Source organism: Cyprinodon tularosa, unplaced genomic scaffold, assembly GCF_016077235.1.
Source record: "Cyprinodon tularosa strain WSP-4 unplaced genomic scaffold, ASM1607723v1 ctg552, whole genome shotgun sequence".
NCBI lineage: Eukaryota > Metazoa > Chordata > Actinopteri > Cyprinodontiformes > Cyprinodontidae > Cyprinodon > Cyprinodon tularosa.
The window spans coordinates 165,001-181,097 of record NW_024039288.1 but is presented as its reverse complement, the minus strand read 5'-3'; the positions used below and the strand labels follow the sequence as shown (position 1 = coordinate 181,097).

Here is a 16,097-nt window from a genome sequence, read left to right as displayed (position 1 = left end):
ATTCACCTGGCAGCAATCCCTCCCTGTCGCAGGTTAGAAACCCGAGGCTTCCCGTCTTTGTCAATCCCTCCTGAAACGGTGAGTCCGAGCGTCGTTCCCTCCTTCTTCATCAGCTCTACTACCGTGCATCCCCGAAACTCATCTGGAAAACAGATCACTGCTCATCAGCATCATCGTCACTGTTTACTCTTCCCTATCTGCCCTGATTCCACAGACAGAGAACTGGAATAATAACCCAGACAAACAGAAAAGAAGTCATCTCCTCTTCTGTCGGCCATCTATTTTTAATCAAAGCGGTGAATTATTCAGCAGAGGAGAGCTAAGCGCAGGGATATTTCATAGCTGCTACAGCGTGATGCGGACTGTCCTCAGGTGATATAACAGAAATCTGGATTTCACTTAATCGTTGGGATTTTAATATTAATGAGTCAGGGATTCCGCCTACTTCGTTCAGGCAGGACTACGCCAGCGTCGGCTTCTGAAGAGCAGGAACACTGACTGCAGCTAAAAAAAGAAGACCTCAGTCCTTTGATTCTGCTCGAATGTTTGATGAACCAGTTTCCTGCAGCTGTAGATGAACAACCTCTAAAATTGTTCTCAAACCCCCTTTTTTATGCACTTAAAAGGAGCTGAAGAAGAAAAACAGCCTCGCAGGAGCAGATTTCTACCAAAGCAGCACTATTTCTGTAGATAAGCTCCTTTGCAGGCTGAATTGGGAGCTTCTTCTGTTCTGTTTGCTTTCAGTGCTGAAAAAGCAGCTCTGAACCTTCGCTGTACCAGGAGCTCAACCTGCGGCGCTTTCATTTTAACTCGGATTTCATGAAAAACACAGAAAACAAAACATTTAAGCTGTGCAATCTGTGCATCTCCACAGGGAATTAACATTTAATGGAAGGTAACAAAAATAAATCTTAAAAGCACTGAATTAAACACATATAAAGCACTTTTTAATAAAATCAGTAAAACAAAAAACAATAAAACTATATAATTCAATTTATTTAAATAACACATCCATACACTCTCTGCTTTTTCTCATAGTAGCTTCATCTGGTCTGTTCCTGTTTGGCTGTGACTCCATCCTGGAGAGAAATATCAGCTGTGCTGCTGCCATCAACACCTTTGCTTATAGATGTTGGAGCTCGGCCTGTTTTCCAGTGTGGTCCTGTTTCTCTGACTGTGACTAACTGGATGTGCTCTCTTCATCCTCTGACATCGGAGTTGGCTCGGAGCTCGTCTGCCTGGCTGTGTGTTTCCTGGAGGTCAGCCTCGGCAGATGGCCGCTCACACTGAGCCTGGTTCTGCTGGAGGTTTATTTCTGTTAAAAGGGAGTTTTTCCTCTCCACTGTCGCTACAAGCATGCTTAGTGTTCAATCAACTGGTTTTCCTTAGATAGAAAACTTTGAAACAATTTGACTGGATGATCTGGTGAACTTTAAAGAGCCTTCAGATGATAAACTGAATTGAACATAAATGTAATTTTATAAACTAAGCGAAAATAAAATAGAAAACTAAGAACATTTTAGATTTAATTATTATTAATTAAATGTATAATATTTTCTAAAAGAAGCAAAAAAGTAAGCTAAAACTTTTTTTGGTATAATACATTTTTTGAAACTCAAAAAATAAAAAATAAACCACCATGTAAATATAAATTATATAAATAAAACTGTAAAATAATGTTAAAAAAATAAGATATTTAAATAAATACATAGAAAAAAGTACATGAACTTTAACAAAAGAAGGTAAAATATATGGTTTATTATAAAGCCAAAATATTCTAATAAGAATCAAAACATCTGAGCTCATAAATAAAAAATATCTATATAAACAAGGGAAATAAAAATACCGTTCAACAAATAAAGAAGTGGAAACTACAAAAAGGATTTCATTGATGCTTTATCTTTCCTTCTCACAGGTCTACAGGATTTATTACTGATGCTTCTCTTCCACCAGTTTCTGTTAAAAACTATTTACTTTAAATATCTCAGGAGCTGCTTTCTAAACCTCAACCAGTTAATAAATTTCAGGGTTCTGGAGGATTTCTGACATTAATCTGGACACTGAATGCAGCATCCAGACAGGAAACAGATTTAGGACACAGCTCCAGGTGGGAGGAAGTTCCTTCCTATAACTAATGGGATGGAAATCATCAGCTGTCTGAATGCTCCAGTTCCAGCTGCTGTCTTCATTCCTCCTAACTGGAGGAACTCAAAGCAGCAGGATGATGGTGGCTGCGTTACCTGGTATGCTCTGCCTCCTGATGGCCAGCGCTCCATCTGGAGGTCGCGATCCAGCCGAGTGCTTCGTGTACGGCCCTTCATCTGAAAGGACAACAAACTCTGTATTATTTCACAACTAAATATCTAATTATCAGAAGCTCATTTGACAAGATTCAGGTCTTTAAAACACCAAACTGATTTTAGTGGGTTCATATATCCATCAAAGGCTGATAGTTCAACAAGTTTTTTTTTTCTTTTTTAATAAACCAGTTTTATTTTATGAACTAAAACTAATGGTCTTTTTTGCCCACAAAAAAATAGGCAATATTAAAAAAAAAAATCTAAAGAATGACACAAATGAATAAAACGAGTGAAAAAACTACAACTATTGATCGACAGTATTTTCAACATCCATCCATTTCATCACGCTTTATCCCTGCTGGGGTCGAAGGCCTCAGAGTACCACAGAGACAAACACCTAAGGAGAATTTAGAGACGCCAATGAACCTTACGCTCATGTTTTTGGACTGTGGGAGGAAGCTGGAGTACCCAGAGAAAACTCACGTATGCAAAGGGAGATCATGCAAACTCCATGCAGAAAGCCCCAGTGCCGGGAATTAAACCGGGAACCTTCTTGTTCCTGTTCCCTAATTAGCAAACCTCAGATTATCTCATCAGGATCACAACATAGACTTTTTTTGCCCGGTTAAAAAAAAAACATTAGTTTGTTGCTCCTGATTGAGTAAAAGTGAACATTGTGATGAGATCCTTTCAACACCATCATCCCACAGAATCTGATAGGAAAACTGGAACAGCTGGGCTTCAATACACCCTCTGCAATTGGCTGCTAGACTTCCTCACCAACAGACCTCAGTCAGTCCGGGTCGGACAGAAAACCTCTGATGTCATCAGTCTAAGCGCAGGCTCCCCTCAGGGCTGCGTCCTGAGCCCCCTGCTGTTCACACGATGATGACACACGAATGCGTCCCCAGGTTCACCACTAATCACATCATAAGGTTCGCAAGGCCTCATCAGTGACGACAATGACCTGGACTACAGAGAGAGAAGGTGGAGCAGCTGATTGTGCAAAGATAACAGCCTGATCCTGAATGTGGAGAAGATGAAGGAGATCATCTTGGACTTCAGGAAGAAATGTCCTAACCACGCTCCACTGGTCATCAACAGTTCAGCTGTAGAGGTGGTCAGCAGCACCAAATTCCTGGGGGTGCACATCACAGACACCCTCACCTGGACTGGAAACACCACCTCACTGGTCAAAAGGACACAAAAGCGCATGTACTTTTTGCGGAGGATGAGTAGAGCCCACCTGCCCCCATCCCATCCTCACAACCCTCTACAGAAGCACCATAGAGAGCGTTCTGACCTGCTGTCTCACTGTGTGGTGTGGAGGCTGCAGCGCCTCAGACTGGAAGAAGGTGAGGAGAGTGGTAAGAAGAGCAGAGAGGATCATCAAGGCTCCTCTTCCCTCCATTAAAGACATTTCATCCCAGCACTGTGTGTCCTGAGCCCATAACATCATCAATGACCCCTCACACCCCCAACATGGACTGATCTCCCTGCTGCCCTCTAGGAAGAGGCTTCACAGCATTCAATGCAGGTCCAGCAGATTCTGCAACAGCTTCTGTACCTCCATATCAATAGGTTCAAGAAAAGAGAGAAATAGAGCTAAATGTTCAGAGACTTTTTAAGGAGAATCTTTTTAACTTCATGACATCATGAATTGGATTAAATGATTATGTGTTAAAAAGTATTTACATTATTTTTTTTCTGTTTTCAAGCACATCTCAATTTATTCTAGTGATTTTTTGCAGATGTAAATATGAGTATTAAGATGCTGTAGGATAACTTTGAAGAGTCAGAACCTCCAAAGAAACTGAAGGTAGTGGAGAAAATGATTTTAGATGGAGACAGGATGCTTATTTTACTTAATATTTAGCCAAAATAAGGAAAATACAATTGTTAAAAATTTTCTATTTAGCTACACAACACATTTTTTTATATATATATATACACATTTGATTTGACTAAAGGTTAAAATTTATTCCTCAGATTTGAATAAATCAATTTATATTCCAGATAATCAATCTATTGTTTGCTCAAATTTGTCAGTGGAAGATAACAACTGATTGATTTAACAAAGTATTGAGATGTTAATCAGGATTTTTACCCCTCAGATATTCCAAAAACTTATACATATACTAATAGTTTTCCTAAAAACTTTCTAAAAAGTCAGAGTTTTCCATCAAACCCAGAGCAATGCGTGTCTGTGTTTTATCTCTTTCTTGATTTTTGATGTTATTATATTTGGGTTTCCAGCCGGGCTGTAATTTATTCTAATCTGATCTGGATCAGCTCCGTTCGGTTCCAGCAGCCGGGCTCCGAAGTTAAACTAGATTCTGAAAACACTGCAGGGTTGTTTTTTTTTTCCAGCCTTTCTGAGGACATTACTTTCCAGGAGGTTCAGCCTGAACTGAAGCTTTTGTGTTTTTGAGCCTGAATGTTCCCTGAAGGGGAACCCTGATCCTTAATCCATGTCTACCTAATATTATTTCTGGATTATATTTATTTACTTTGCTAAATTAAATCCCCTGAATGTGACTATATCAGGGTCAGGTCCCCAGTAGATCTGTATATGAAGCAAACGCACATTCAGACCATATCTAAGTGAAGATGAAAGCCTCCTCCTCCTCCTCCTTCAGATGTAGGGCAGCAGCATCCAGCCCTTCCTGTGCTCAGCGACACTACTATACACTCCATTTGCAAACATGCTCTACAGGAAGCTGCGTTCCTAACACTGAATGTGTCTCTATAACATGCTGCTGATGCATGACGGTAAGATTAAAGGTTTGGGTGAAATGCTGAAGCAGGTTTCTTGAGCTTCATGAGGAAAGAATAAATCTGCCTTTGCAGTAATGCGAACACATAAACAAAGAAATTTATACATTTTTTGGATTAGTTGACTCTAAAATCAGGTAAATCCATCTTCAGATGCACAACAAATACGACCCTTTTCATCATGTCACTATTTATTGAACAGAAACTAACCAAAAAGCAGGAGCGGTGAGTGAAAAATCGAGTCTATCCTTCACTACATGACAGAAAGCAGCGGCTGGGAGAGGCTCTCTGAATGCTTGGAAAAGGAGGAGTCTTGTTAACACAATGTCACGACGGAAAGGCATCAGAAATCACCTCAAAGAAGGAGAGTTATTGTGAATCAGAGTTTAAAATGAGACAAATCTTCCTCCGTGTATTTGGTGATTGACAGGTAACCTGAAAAGCTCTACATACATTATAAAAAAAAAAATCCAACCTTCTGTCTATATAAGCACAGATGTCAGGCTAACCCCGAAAATTGATTTTTTCTTTAATTTCATTAATTATTATGGGATTTCGGGGGAACAATCAACATATACCGAACCGAAAACCGTAACCAGAAACCGTGAACCGAACCCAACCGTGGATTTTGTGAACCGTTCCACCCCTAGTCCGTACAGCTTAGATCAAAGATTACAGATTAGTGGAGCGCGGTCCTGATCCAGACCCACCTGATTGCTAGTCGGACCCAACCTGATTTAAACATTTATAAATTGCCGCATGTTATCCGACACCAGGTCTTACTTCTCCTGTTAATACGGTAGAGCCCTCCGGAGCATCTGGCACCAGGCTACACGTGATACACATTAGTCTGGGTTGCTGCTGCTGCTACTTTTATGCTGCTATCACACCTAAAGCAGCAAAGGCAGCAGGAGCAGCTAGTTTACATGCAAAGCCAAAGGTTGACACGCTTCATGGCGCAGCAAAACTTCCAGCAGCGCGTTTTGAGCAGCGGGTCGTGAGTATTTGAGCATCTGAGGTGCTGCAAAAGCAGCAGCTGCTGGAGTTGGAAAAATTTAACTTTTGCTGCTCGATTTGCTACATCAACCAATCAGAGAAGCTGATCTGGGAGCTGGCAGGGAGACGGACGCAGCACTGCTGATGCAGAGCACTATGATCACTCCTCTGAAACGGTTTGAATTCACATATAATTAAATTGACTTATAATGTCGAAACCTGCCGGAAAAACATGTTGACTTTTATTATCCTGGTGCCTGCAGTTTGGATTACGTACATAAACTTTGCCGCCTCGGCAAACGACGAAGAGAGGACCGGGTCATAGGCTGCTGTTGAATGGGATTCCTAGTGAGAGAGTACTGCTTTTATGTGGGAGTCTGAGCGGCGCCTAAAAAAATAATATTTGAAGGTAGGATGGGAATCTGGATGAACTGACTGCAAAGAATAAGTTTTCAGGTGGACTTTCTCACTTAAAAACTTATTAAAACTACTTTTTACCCGCTGATCACAGCAAATATAGCTGCCATTGTAACAGGCAGAGAGAGGATAGGGTAGCTCCGCCCAACGCGCTTCAGACACACTTTTTTCCACCGCGCAACCAGAGCAGCAATGAAACTTCAGCCGTGCATCAGAACTAAACTTGTACAACCATCAAAAATGAAGCAGCACGCGCATTTTTGCTGCTCTTGCTGCTTTAGGACTGAATGAAGCATTAGACACAGCAGACAAACCTGAGGCAAGCCAGGCGATGGGAAAGCTGTGGACTGCTGGAAGAATGTTAATACAACCAGTGGCCATATTCATAATCATAAACAAGATTCAGAAATCATTTCTAATGAGACTAAAAAGATTAGAAGTTGGACCTAGAGCTCAAACAGCAACAGGATTGTTGTTTGCAGGGTTTGTCTTGGATTTATGGGCGGCCAGGAGCAGCTCAGAAGCAGCTACAGTTTCCAGGTTTACGATGTCAATGTTTAACAGGCAGTTTCTTATTCTGCCAAAAAGCTGTAATGCCAGATAAAATGTGTCAGATTGACGAGCCGGACGTGACGTTTTATTAGCCGGCTCTTCAGAAAACGTCTAAAACGTGGAAACAACAGAGTATGGAGCTTAAAGCACCTACCTTCACATCTCAGCCTCAGAGCTCAGATTTCCTTTACTTGTTTTCACAACAGGAAAAACATTTAAGGTAGCTGTCAATCTTCCTGTAATGGATCTATCAGCTAATTCCCTCTTAAGGTCAGAAACGCCAAAGCAACAACTGAGAGCCAAGAGGCTCAGAGAGAAGGTTAAAGATTGATGTTATGTTTAAAGCAGGAAGAAACTCCTTTGTAAACTTTTTCCTCTAGAACAATCTCCCTTTGACAGATGAGACCAAAGAGGAGACATTCATACCGCACTGTTAAGCATGGAGGTAGAGGAGTGATGATGTGTTCACCTTGATCTTTGTGTGTTGAAGATTTCTGTAATTAAATGTGAAGCCATCTCTCCATCAGATCAGCCTGATCCAAATACCTACACCTCAGATAACCGACGAAAAAGGCCTCATCGGTTGTCTGGTGGTCGGTCCAGGCTGCTCTGCTGCTTCATGGAGGTCACTTTGTTGGTTTGACGAATGCCTCCTCACTGCCTCTGCAGATCGATACGGTTGTTCTGAGTGATTCCTTTTATCCTGCGGTGAAACAGCCGGGGGTCCCTGAGCAGATCGATGGTGAGGCGAGTGTAAAGTTTTATCCCTCGCATTCAACAGATCCTCTGTCATGTTTCTGAATTGGTGTAGAAGGACTGGATACAACTCCTCCAGTCCGCTGCTGTCCTGATATTCAAATTAGCCATTGAAAATAGTGTAATGTAGCTCATTAAATGCCCTAAATGTCCATAAAGTGGGCTGCACAAAAGAGCTGAGACTTGCTGCCTTTTGAGAATAAACAATACTGGTGTTTACATTCATTCCACTTGTCCTCCAGCTACCATGTGAGGTTTCAAAGCTGAGCTGTGCTTTTCGTTGTATATTTAATATCCTCTGAGGAATACGGAGCCACACTTTTATTATAGAGCTCATTCAAAGGCGTTTAAATACGCTGCCTTTACACCAGGCTGTCATAAAGGGGAAGTAAAGGAGCGGCAGAGACAAAGCTGGTCTCTGAGGGTTAAATTCAGACTCTAAGAGGTGCTGCCACAGCTTTGAAAACCACCGACTCGAGATGTTTGGCTGCGAGAGAAAACCTACTGAGTCACATAAAAAGAGCTGCGAAACTTCAAATGGAGGCAAAAATGATTCAAGTTATTCCCCAGCTTGATCCCAGGAGTCCTGGGGCTCCAAGTGGAGGACCGGGTCCAACATGCTCAAGTGTTCGCTGTGATTTCTGTAATTAAAAAGGAAGAAGGGAAAAGAGGGGAGCCAAACTCAGACTCTCCACAGATTTCAGCCAGACATGGTTCAGGTTTCCAGTCTGTTTCTGCTGCTGGTATAAGGAGGAAACTGCTCATTTAATCCAATAAACCATCTGCTTTTATAAGGTTAAAGAATACCAGCTGAGAAGAACCTGCAGAGAGACGTTCCCCATGAATAAATTCAATTCACTTATTTAAATGAAAAGGGAAGAAGTTTCATATCAGCTTTTTTTAAATTTTTTATTAAAGATGTGAAACCAAAAGAATAATACTTTTTAAAACTTTTACCCTTTTTTAACCCTTTGACTCAGTTTGTATGTTTTCCATCTGATAAATCTGATAAACTACCTTCTGCCCGAGGTCACAAAGTAGACCTGTATTTTATTATTTCTACCATCCAGTTAGCAAGGAGACTGCATCCTAATGGTTGCTATGGAGACGTGGTAATCCCAGGCTACCAGTGGGCAGTGATTTAATCCCATCCTTATCAATGTGCAGGGATGCAAGATGAGCGTCCAACTTATATCCAGTTATCAGCTGTGCTGCTGCCATCAACACCTTTGTTTATAGATGATGGAGATCGGCCTGTTTTTCCAGTGTAGTCCTGTTTCTCTGACTGTGACTGACTGGATGTGCGCTCTTTCATCCTCTGATGTGGGAACTGGCTCGGAGCTCGTCTGCGTGGATGTTTAATCTCTCTGCTTCTGTCTCCTTGAACCCCAGTCGGCCTCGGCAGATGGCCGCTCACACTGAGCCTGGTTCTGCTGGAGGTTTCTTCCTGTTATAAGGGAGTTTTTCCTCTCCACTGTCGCTACAAGCATTAGCTTACTGTGAGGGATTGCCTTTGAGTCAATGAGTCGATGCAATCAACTGGTTTTCCTTAGATAGAAAACTTTGAATCAATTTGACTGAACGAGCTGGATGAATTGTAAAGTTCCTTAAGATGACATGTGTTGTGAATTGGAGCTACGGTATATAAATAAACTAAATTGAAATGAAACTTCATTAAATTGGTCAAATTTCATAAATGAAGTAAATGTTTGGACCCCTTTAATCTGATACCTCTAATTTAAATCCAGGTAAGTAACCTCATTCATAAACAGCAATTTAACGAGAGTCTAGCTGCAGATATTCTGCTTTTTGCCTGCCTTTAACATCCAACCTTAGATACAATGGACGCTTATAAAGCATATAAAATGTATGACTGACCTAGTCAAAGCTCAAGCTGTTGGACCATCTCACTTTATACTTGATTTTTAGAGATAATCTTTCCCTTTAGCTCAGATTATAAGAGAAAACAACATCAACTTTACATCATAATGTCACCAGGCGAACTTTAGATCAACATTTGGCTGCACCATAACTTTCTCCAACTGAATAAAAACAAAACTGAGGAAATAATTTTCAGATCAAGGAGGAGAAATCCAGAGTCATCTCACAGCTTTAGCTCCTACAGCTAGAAACCACTGATTATGGAGTAAATCTTAATGTCCTGATGGAATCAGATCCAAACCTTCAGAGGCAAAGAGTCAGCTAAGTCAGCCTTTTATCACCTGAAGAACATTTCCAGGATTAAAGGACTGATGTCCAGCAGGATCTAGAGAAACTCATTCATGCATTTATCTTCAGTAGAATTAATCACAGCAACAGTGACTTCATAGGTTTGACCAGACAGCTGGAGCTGATTCAAAATGCTGCTGCCCATGTTCTCACTAGAACTAAGAAAGTAGAGCACATCAGCCTGGATCTGAAGTCCTTCCAGTGGCTCCCTGTAGCTCAGAGAATAAAATTTAAAATCCTTCTGTTAGTCTATAAATCACTGAATGGATCAGAACTCAACCCTGATCCTGAAGAAGATGAAGGAGATCATCGTCGACTTAAGGAAGAAAGTTAAAACCCATCTAGAGCTACCTTTCACTGTTGAAGCTAAACTAACTGAGGCATTATTATTTTAGGTTTGTTTTATTTGCTCTATTACCTGCTTTTATCACGTATATATATTTATTTGCTTCTATTCTGCTTTTAGTTTTCATCTATTTCATTATTTAAGGCATGTAAAGTACTTTGATTTGAGCTATATACAGAGCCTTGCTAAAGTATTCGGCAGCTTGTAAGCATAAAGATACATTTGGGCAAACGTTTCAGTCTCCTGATGTTCAGAACTGATAGAGACAAACCCCAAGAGACCTGCAGCTGTAATCGCACCAAAAGGTGGAGCTACAAAGTATTAACTGAAGGAGGCTGAATATTTATGCACACCCAAATCTCCAGTTTTTTTATTTCTTAAATTTTTAAATAAATTAATTAAATTTCACTTTATGATTGTGTCCCACTTGTTGTTGATTCTTCACAAAGAAGAAAAAAAATAAATAAAAAATATCTATGTTTTAGCCCAAAATTGGGCAAGAGGTGGAAAAGTTAACAGGGTGTGAATACTTTCACAAAGAACTGTAAACAAACTTGCCTTGTCTTATCTTAATGAGCCTGAACTAAACTTTCAGTCTGTAGCCTTTCAAAACAACAGGAAACAAGCCTCAAAGATCTGCAGCTGAACCTGGAGAAGGTGTTTCTACAGCACATGGACTCAGAGGGGTTGGACAATTTTTTACATTTAATCTGAAAATAATCCTGAACGCAATGGATCAGCAACTAGACACAAGGACTTTCAGCAGGACTTTAGATTTCACTGCTATTGTCTGATGAGGAGAAGCTATTTTTCTACATTTTAAATCAAAAGGTGAGTCATAAGGATATAATTTTCTATTAGTCGTGTGATTCATAATGTAAAATCAATAAAAATACTTAATTATAACCAAGTAGTGGTGGAGACCAAGCAGAAAACGACCTGAAATAAACCACAGTAGCCTGAAATGTTTAATTCAAGCAAACTTTTTTTCAGCATGTAGTCATCAGACATAATTTGGACGTCGGCTTCACCTCGTCTGTAATGCCGTTGCACAATCCTGGTTGCATAACGATCGTTCGGTTGAATCTTTATCATCGCAGTGAACCATGAGTTGAACAAACCGCTTTTTTTGCACCATATAAACACGAGAGGCGAGCAGAAGCAAACAAAAAGAAAATGCGGATAGAAAACACACAGACTGCAACATGAAGAGCAGCTTAGCTCGTCTAATCAGAGTAAATGGAAGAGCAGAGAAATTGAAGCAGTGTTTGGTTTGGATTGTTTGCAAGAAGAGTTTTAACATCCTGCTTGTTTGATTATCATTTCTCTCTATTTAACTCCTCTTCAGGAAATGAATAATGAAGCAGAAAAACATTTAATTAAAGCAAAGATTAAGATCTAAATATCCCTACTTTGTTTTTGATTTAGAAATATTTTAATGTTATAGTCAGAAAACTAAGATTTACACATTAAACTGTATATTTATAAGATTGAGATCAAACATGGGACGGTTTAAAGCTTGTGTCCAACTGAATCTGGTCACCAGTGATTTATCGAAGCCCTCTGGAGTCTAAAAAGGCTAATCTAATCATAAAGTACAGGCATATGTTCTTTTAAAGTCTACAAAGTGGTTCAAACTGCCAAATAATGGGAGTAAAGTAATACTGCAGGAGCACTGCTCTTTTTGTCAAGGATATTAAGAAATCAAAAGCTGAATTTAATGAGCTACAGCCGGTCCTTTAAAGACTTAATCATGCCAAAAAGGCACAAAAAGAATGAGTTTCACACATTCAGTCTGATTGGAAATAGAGACCAAGAAAGGAAAAGAAAATCATTTAAAAAATGTTTTTTATGTCACTTTAAAATATTGTACAGATTTATTTTATGCCTGTAAAATATTTGACCCGTTTATCATCATCATTATGGATTACTGCTAAGAAAAAAAAGGGAACAAAAAATCTGTGTCTAAGAAATTAGTGGTAAATCAGTGCATTATGCATTAAGGTGCCGTGAAATAGGTGAGGTGTGAATTAAAGGTGGGGATGGGAGTAAAACAGAGGCTAACATTTAGCTTCTAGTTTTGGACTGATGCGATGGATAGGGCTGGGTAAAAAAATAGATTTAATCGATTTTGAATCGATTCTTTTACATTTTTGCAAAATCGATGTCTAGGAAATTAGATCGATTCATTTTATAGTGACTCGCGTGACGTTCACATTCAAATAAGCAGGAAAGATGCACTCAAGATGACTTCAAGCCAGATAGCAGCAAATATAGCCAATAGTTTGACTGAAGACATTAACAAATTGGGGCTGACCAGCAAACACCCTGTAGTACTTGTTACAGACTAGAGACTGACATTTTTTCGGGAATCCCACCGGTCACGGCATTCCCGTTGGAATCCCGTGGGATGGGAGTCAGTATTAGTAAACATCACGTGATTGGGACGGTACAGGATTAAACATTAACGGGAGCAGACGGGAGCGGGAGAAACCAATAGTAACTAAAAAAAACTAGGATCAATGCCAAAAAATAAAATAAAATAGAAAGAAAAAAAATCCAGTACTGGCGCGGCCATTTTGTAGTTTTTTTCCTTGAAGCCTACACTATAATGCGAGTCAAAAAAACTACATGACCCAAAAACCATTTATAATTATTATTCCTTTTACTTTAACTGACCTTTACTACAGTTAGAAAAAGGAACTTAACTGACCCTTCATAGAAATTCAGATTCAATGTATTGCCAGAAATCTTATTGAAGACAACAAGAATGGGAGTGGTGCAGGAGCGGGAGTCATTCTGAATGGGAGCGGGATGGGAGTGGGAGTAATTTCGCCAGGAGTGGGACGGGACAGGATTTAGATTGCTACTCTGGCCCGGGATCGGGACGGGACAGGAGTGAAAATCCACTCCCGTGTCAGTCTCTATTACGGACAACGCTGCGAATATGGTTTGAGCAGTGAAGATAATGCAGCTCATGAATGTCTGCTGTGTCACGTCTGCTCGCTCGAGTGAGGCTTCACTTTTTCACTTTCCACAAACAAGTTTGCACTTATGAGACAGTTTTGTTCAAATCTCATGTTTAAACTGTCTGATTTACAAGTTTGCACTTTGTGTTTAATGTGACAGGAAAAAAAAATTACATGAGTATTTTGAAACACAGTTGAACCACTTTCATCATTGTAAAAACAGATCGAATCGAAATTAATCAATTTAGAACTGTATGAATCAAAATCGAATCGATTCAGGACTTTGGCAAAAATACCCACCCCTAGTGATGAAGGATGGTCAGAAACCGGTTTTCATGATTTAGAGCGTTTGCAGATGATAGTGTGATCTATAGTGAAAGTTAAGGAGAACCTGAGAAGTGACAGGATGTCTGCAAGGATCTCAGCTACTAAAGGTGAATAAGTACGAGTCCCTGGGGTCAACCACACAAAGATATAGGGAGTGTTCAGGAGAGAAGAAGAAAATGTTGACAGGATGTTATTGATGGAGATGATCTGCGACAGAAGGATAGCTGCAGAATAAACAGGATGATTTCTTCAGTTTTACTGAACAGATTGTTGCAATAACTAAAGGATTCCTTGCAGTAACAATTTGTACATTAATAATACGGTATTTGCATTAGGGCCGGACGATATGACATCAAATCAATATCATAATAATTTGGGCAGTTTTACCTCGATAACGATAAATGCTCCGGCTCCTCTGTCAGAAATAAAGGCTGGAAATGCAACTGATCTATTTATAATTTATTCATTGAATAAATCACATTAAACCTTAATTTCAATTATTCATTAGTCTTATTCCCATTTAGGGTTAAACATTCACCAATGTCTCACTGAACAGGAGAAAAATGATTCCTATCTTGCAAAGACTTTTGCACAAAGGTAAGGGAGCCTTTTTCACATATTTGGACTCAGCAGCGTGGCTGTTGGTGGTGGCAGAGGTTGGATGTGTTACTTTGGGACATCCCGACATTTTTAACACAAACTGTGCATTTCGTGCTCAACATCTATGGCATGATAATTTTTGTGCCACTGAACAGAAGGTGCAGTAAGAACAAAGTGCATCGCATACCCTCACTCAAAACCAGCCTGCCGCACACTCAACTCTGACAACGTGCTCTCGACTTCTTCTCTGCACGCTCAGCTTCATCTCTGCTCTCATCTCTGGATTGGTGGAGTCACATGACTACACACACGCTGCAGTGTCTTAAGGGCTTGTTATACTCACGCAGCAGTGTGTCGCAAGGTATGACCCAGATATTTTTGATTTATGCCCAATATTGAAGCGTGGTCTGCTCTATGTTATTCCACGCCACAACGCAAGAGGGACGATCACGAACTAACTGGGATTGTGGGTGTCTGTGCGTTGGTATGACAAGTTTATTCGCCGTCTACAATGCCTCATCCAACGCCGTATGATACACAGTTCACCCGTGAGTGTTCCCCAAAGACTGGCTGTGGCGCTGCTTGTTTTGGCTTCGGGTGCAAACCTACAGACCGTCGCACAGAGCTACAAACTAGTGGCCTGCACAGTGTCTGGGATAGTGTCCGAGGTGTGACCCGGCATTGTGGACGGAACTACAGCCAGAGTTTCTGCCATTAGGTACCAAACAGGAAACACGCATAGTGTAGAGTGGATGTATAATTGGCCAATCAGAGGGCTCCTTTCTCTCCTGCCTACGACGCCATCTGCGACACTTTCTGCGGTCACCTACAATTTTGGGGAGGTGCACATGCAGACAAACTGGTTTCTGAGCATAAACCAGACTTTAAAGTCGTAGGGAGATCAGATTTAAATATCAAATCATTCTGGCTTAAACATCTATATAACTGTACTTATGTAGTTATACGTCATCTTGAACAACTAAATTTGGCCAATCATATATCAACGGTCATCTGTCAATCCCATTTTTTCTGTCATAGCATCTTGATTTATTTGTCGCAGCTAATATACGCAATGGTTGAAATAAGGAATCATTTCCTTTCCCATTGAGTTCCGTCCCAGTGTTCAGTCAGATGGACGTCTGTGTCTTCAGCAGGCGTAGAGCTAACAGAACTGGCAGCGTTGTGAGGCAAGGGCTCAAACATGTACGGCTGGAAGCCTTCTACACCAAACTAAGCTTCTGCCGCCCTGGCGTCCTCTTCCACAACATCTTCATCCCCGCTTTCCTCCTCTAAATAAAACATGGATGACGAAGGAGACTTCGTTTCTAAGTCACCAACTTAGTGCTACTTGGTCCCAATGGAATTTCTCATTGGGAACCTGCTAGCACTAAGTTGCTAACTGGTTAGCAAGATGCTTCCGACAAACTGGCAACAACCAAAATTGCTTGCGCACCTTCCACTGCAACAATCCCGCCCCCTTGATAAATGACCAGACACATTCACTTTATTCACTCGTGTAAAGTCAGGCACCAGTCGGAGGAATTCGGAAATGCAACGCTTAGAACAGCCGTTTCCCTACGACTTTAAAGAGGAAGGAAATACCAGCCACCAGTGGACACAGGAAAAAAGGTAGAATTAAGTTTCTTTATTTTACCGACATGGGAAAATTGTCATCAGTTATTTTGGTGAATGAAGGTAACCCTAATTAGTACTACCTGAAACTTGATGCATTGAAACTCTGCCAAATCCACAGAGGGCCATTTGGATGAACTTTCATTGGTTATATAGCCGTCTGTGATTAAGATCCAGGCACTCAATTCAACAATATTT

At 40.5% G+C, this 16,097-nt stretch overlaps 1 protein-coding gene across 12 annotated transcripts in view; it reads right to left on the bottom strand.

Annotated features, from left to right (window-relative positions):
- grip1 (glutamate receptor interacting protein 1) overlaps nt 1–16,097 on the bottom strand; it is an 87,572-nt gene that overhangs the window by 23,433 nt on the left and 48,042 nt on the right. For all 12 annotated transcript variants that reach the window (XM_038305188.1, XM_038305183.1, XM_038305184.1 and 9 more), the window contains exons 2-3: nt 2,241–2,321; nt 7–142 (exon numbers count right to left, since the gene is read on the bottom strand). In XM_038305188.1, the coding sequence (XP_038161116.1) occupies nt 7–142; nt 2,241–2,321 (217 nt within the window). The remainder of the gene's footprint in view (nt 1–6; nt 143–2,240; nt 2,322–16,097) is intronic.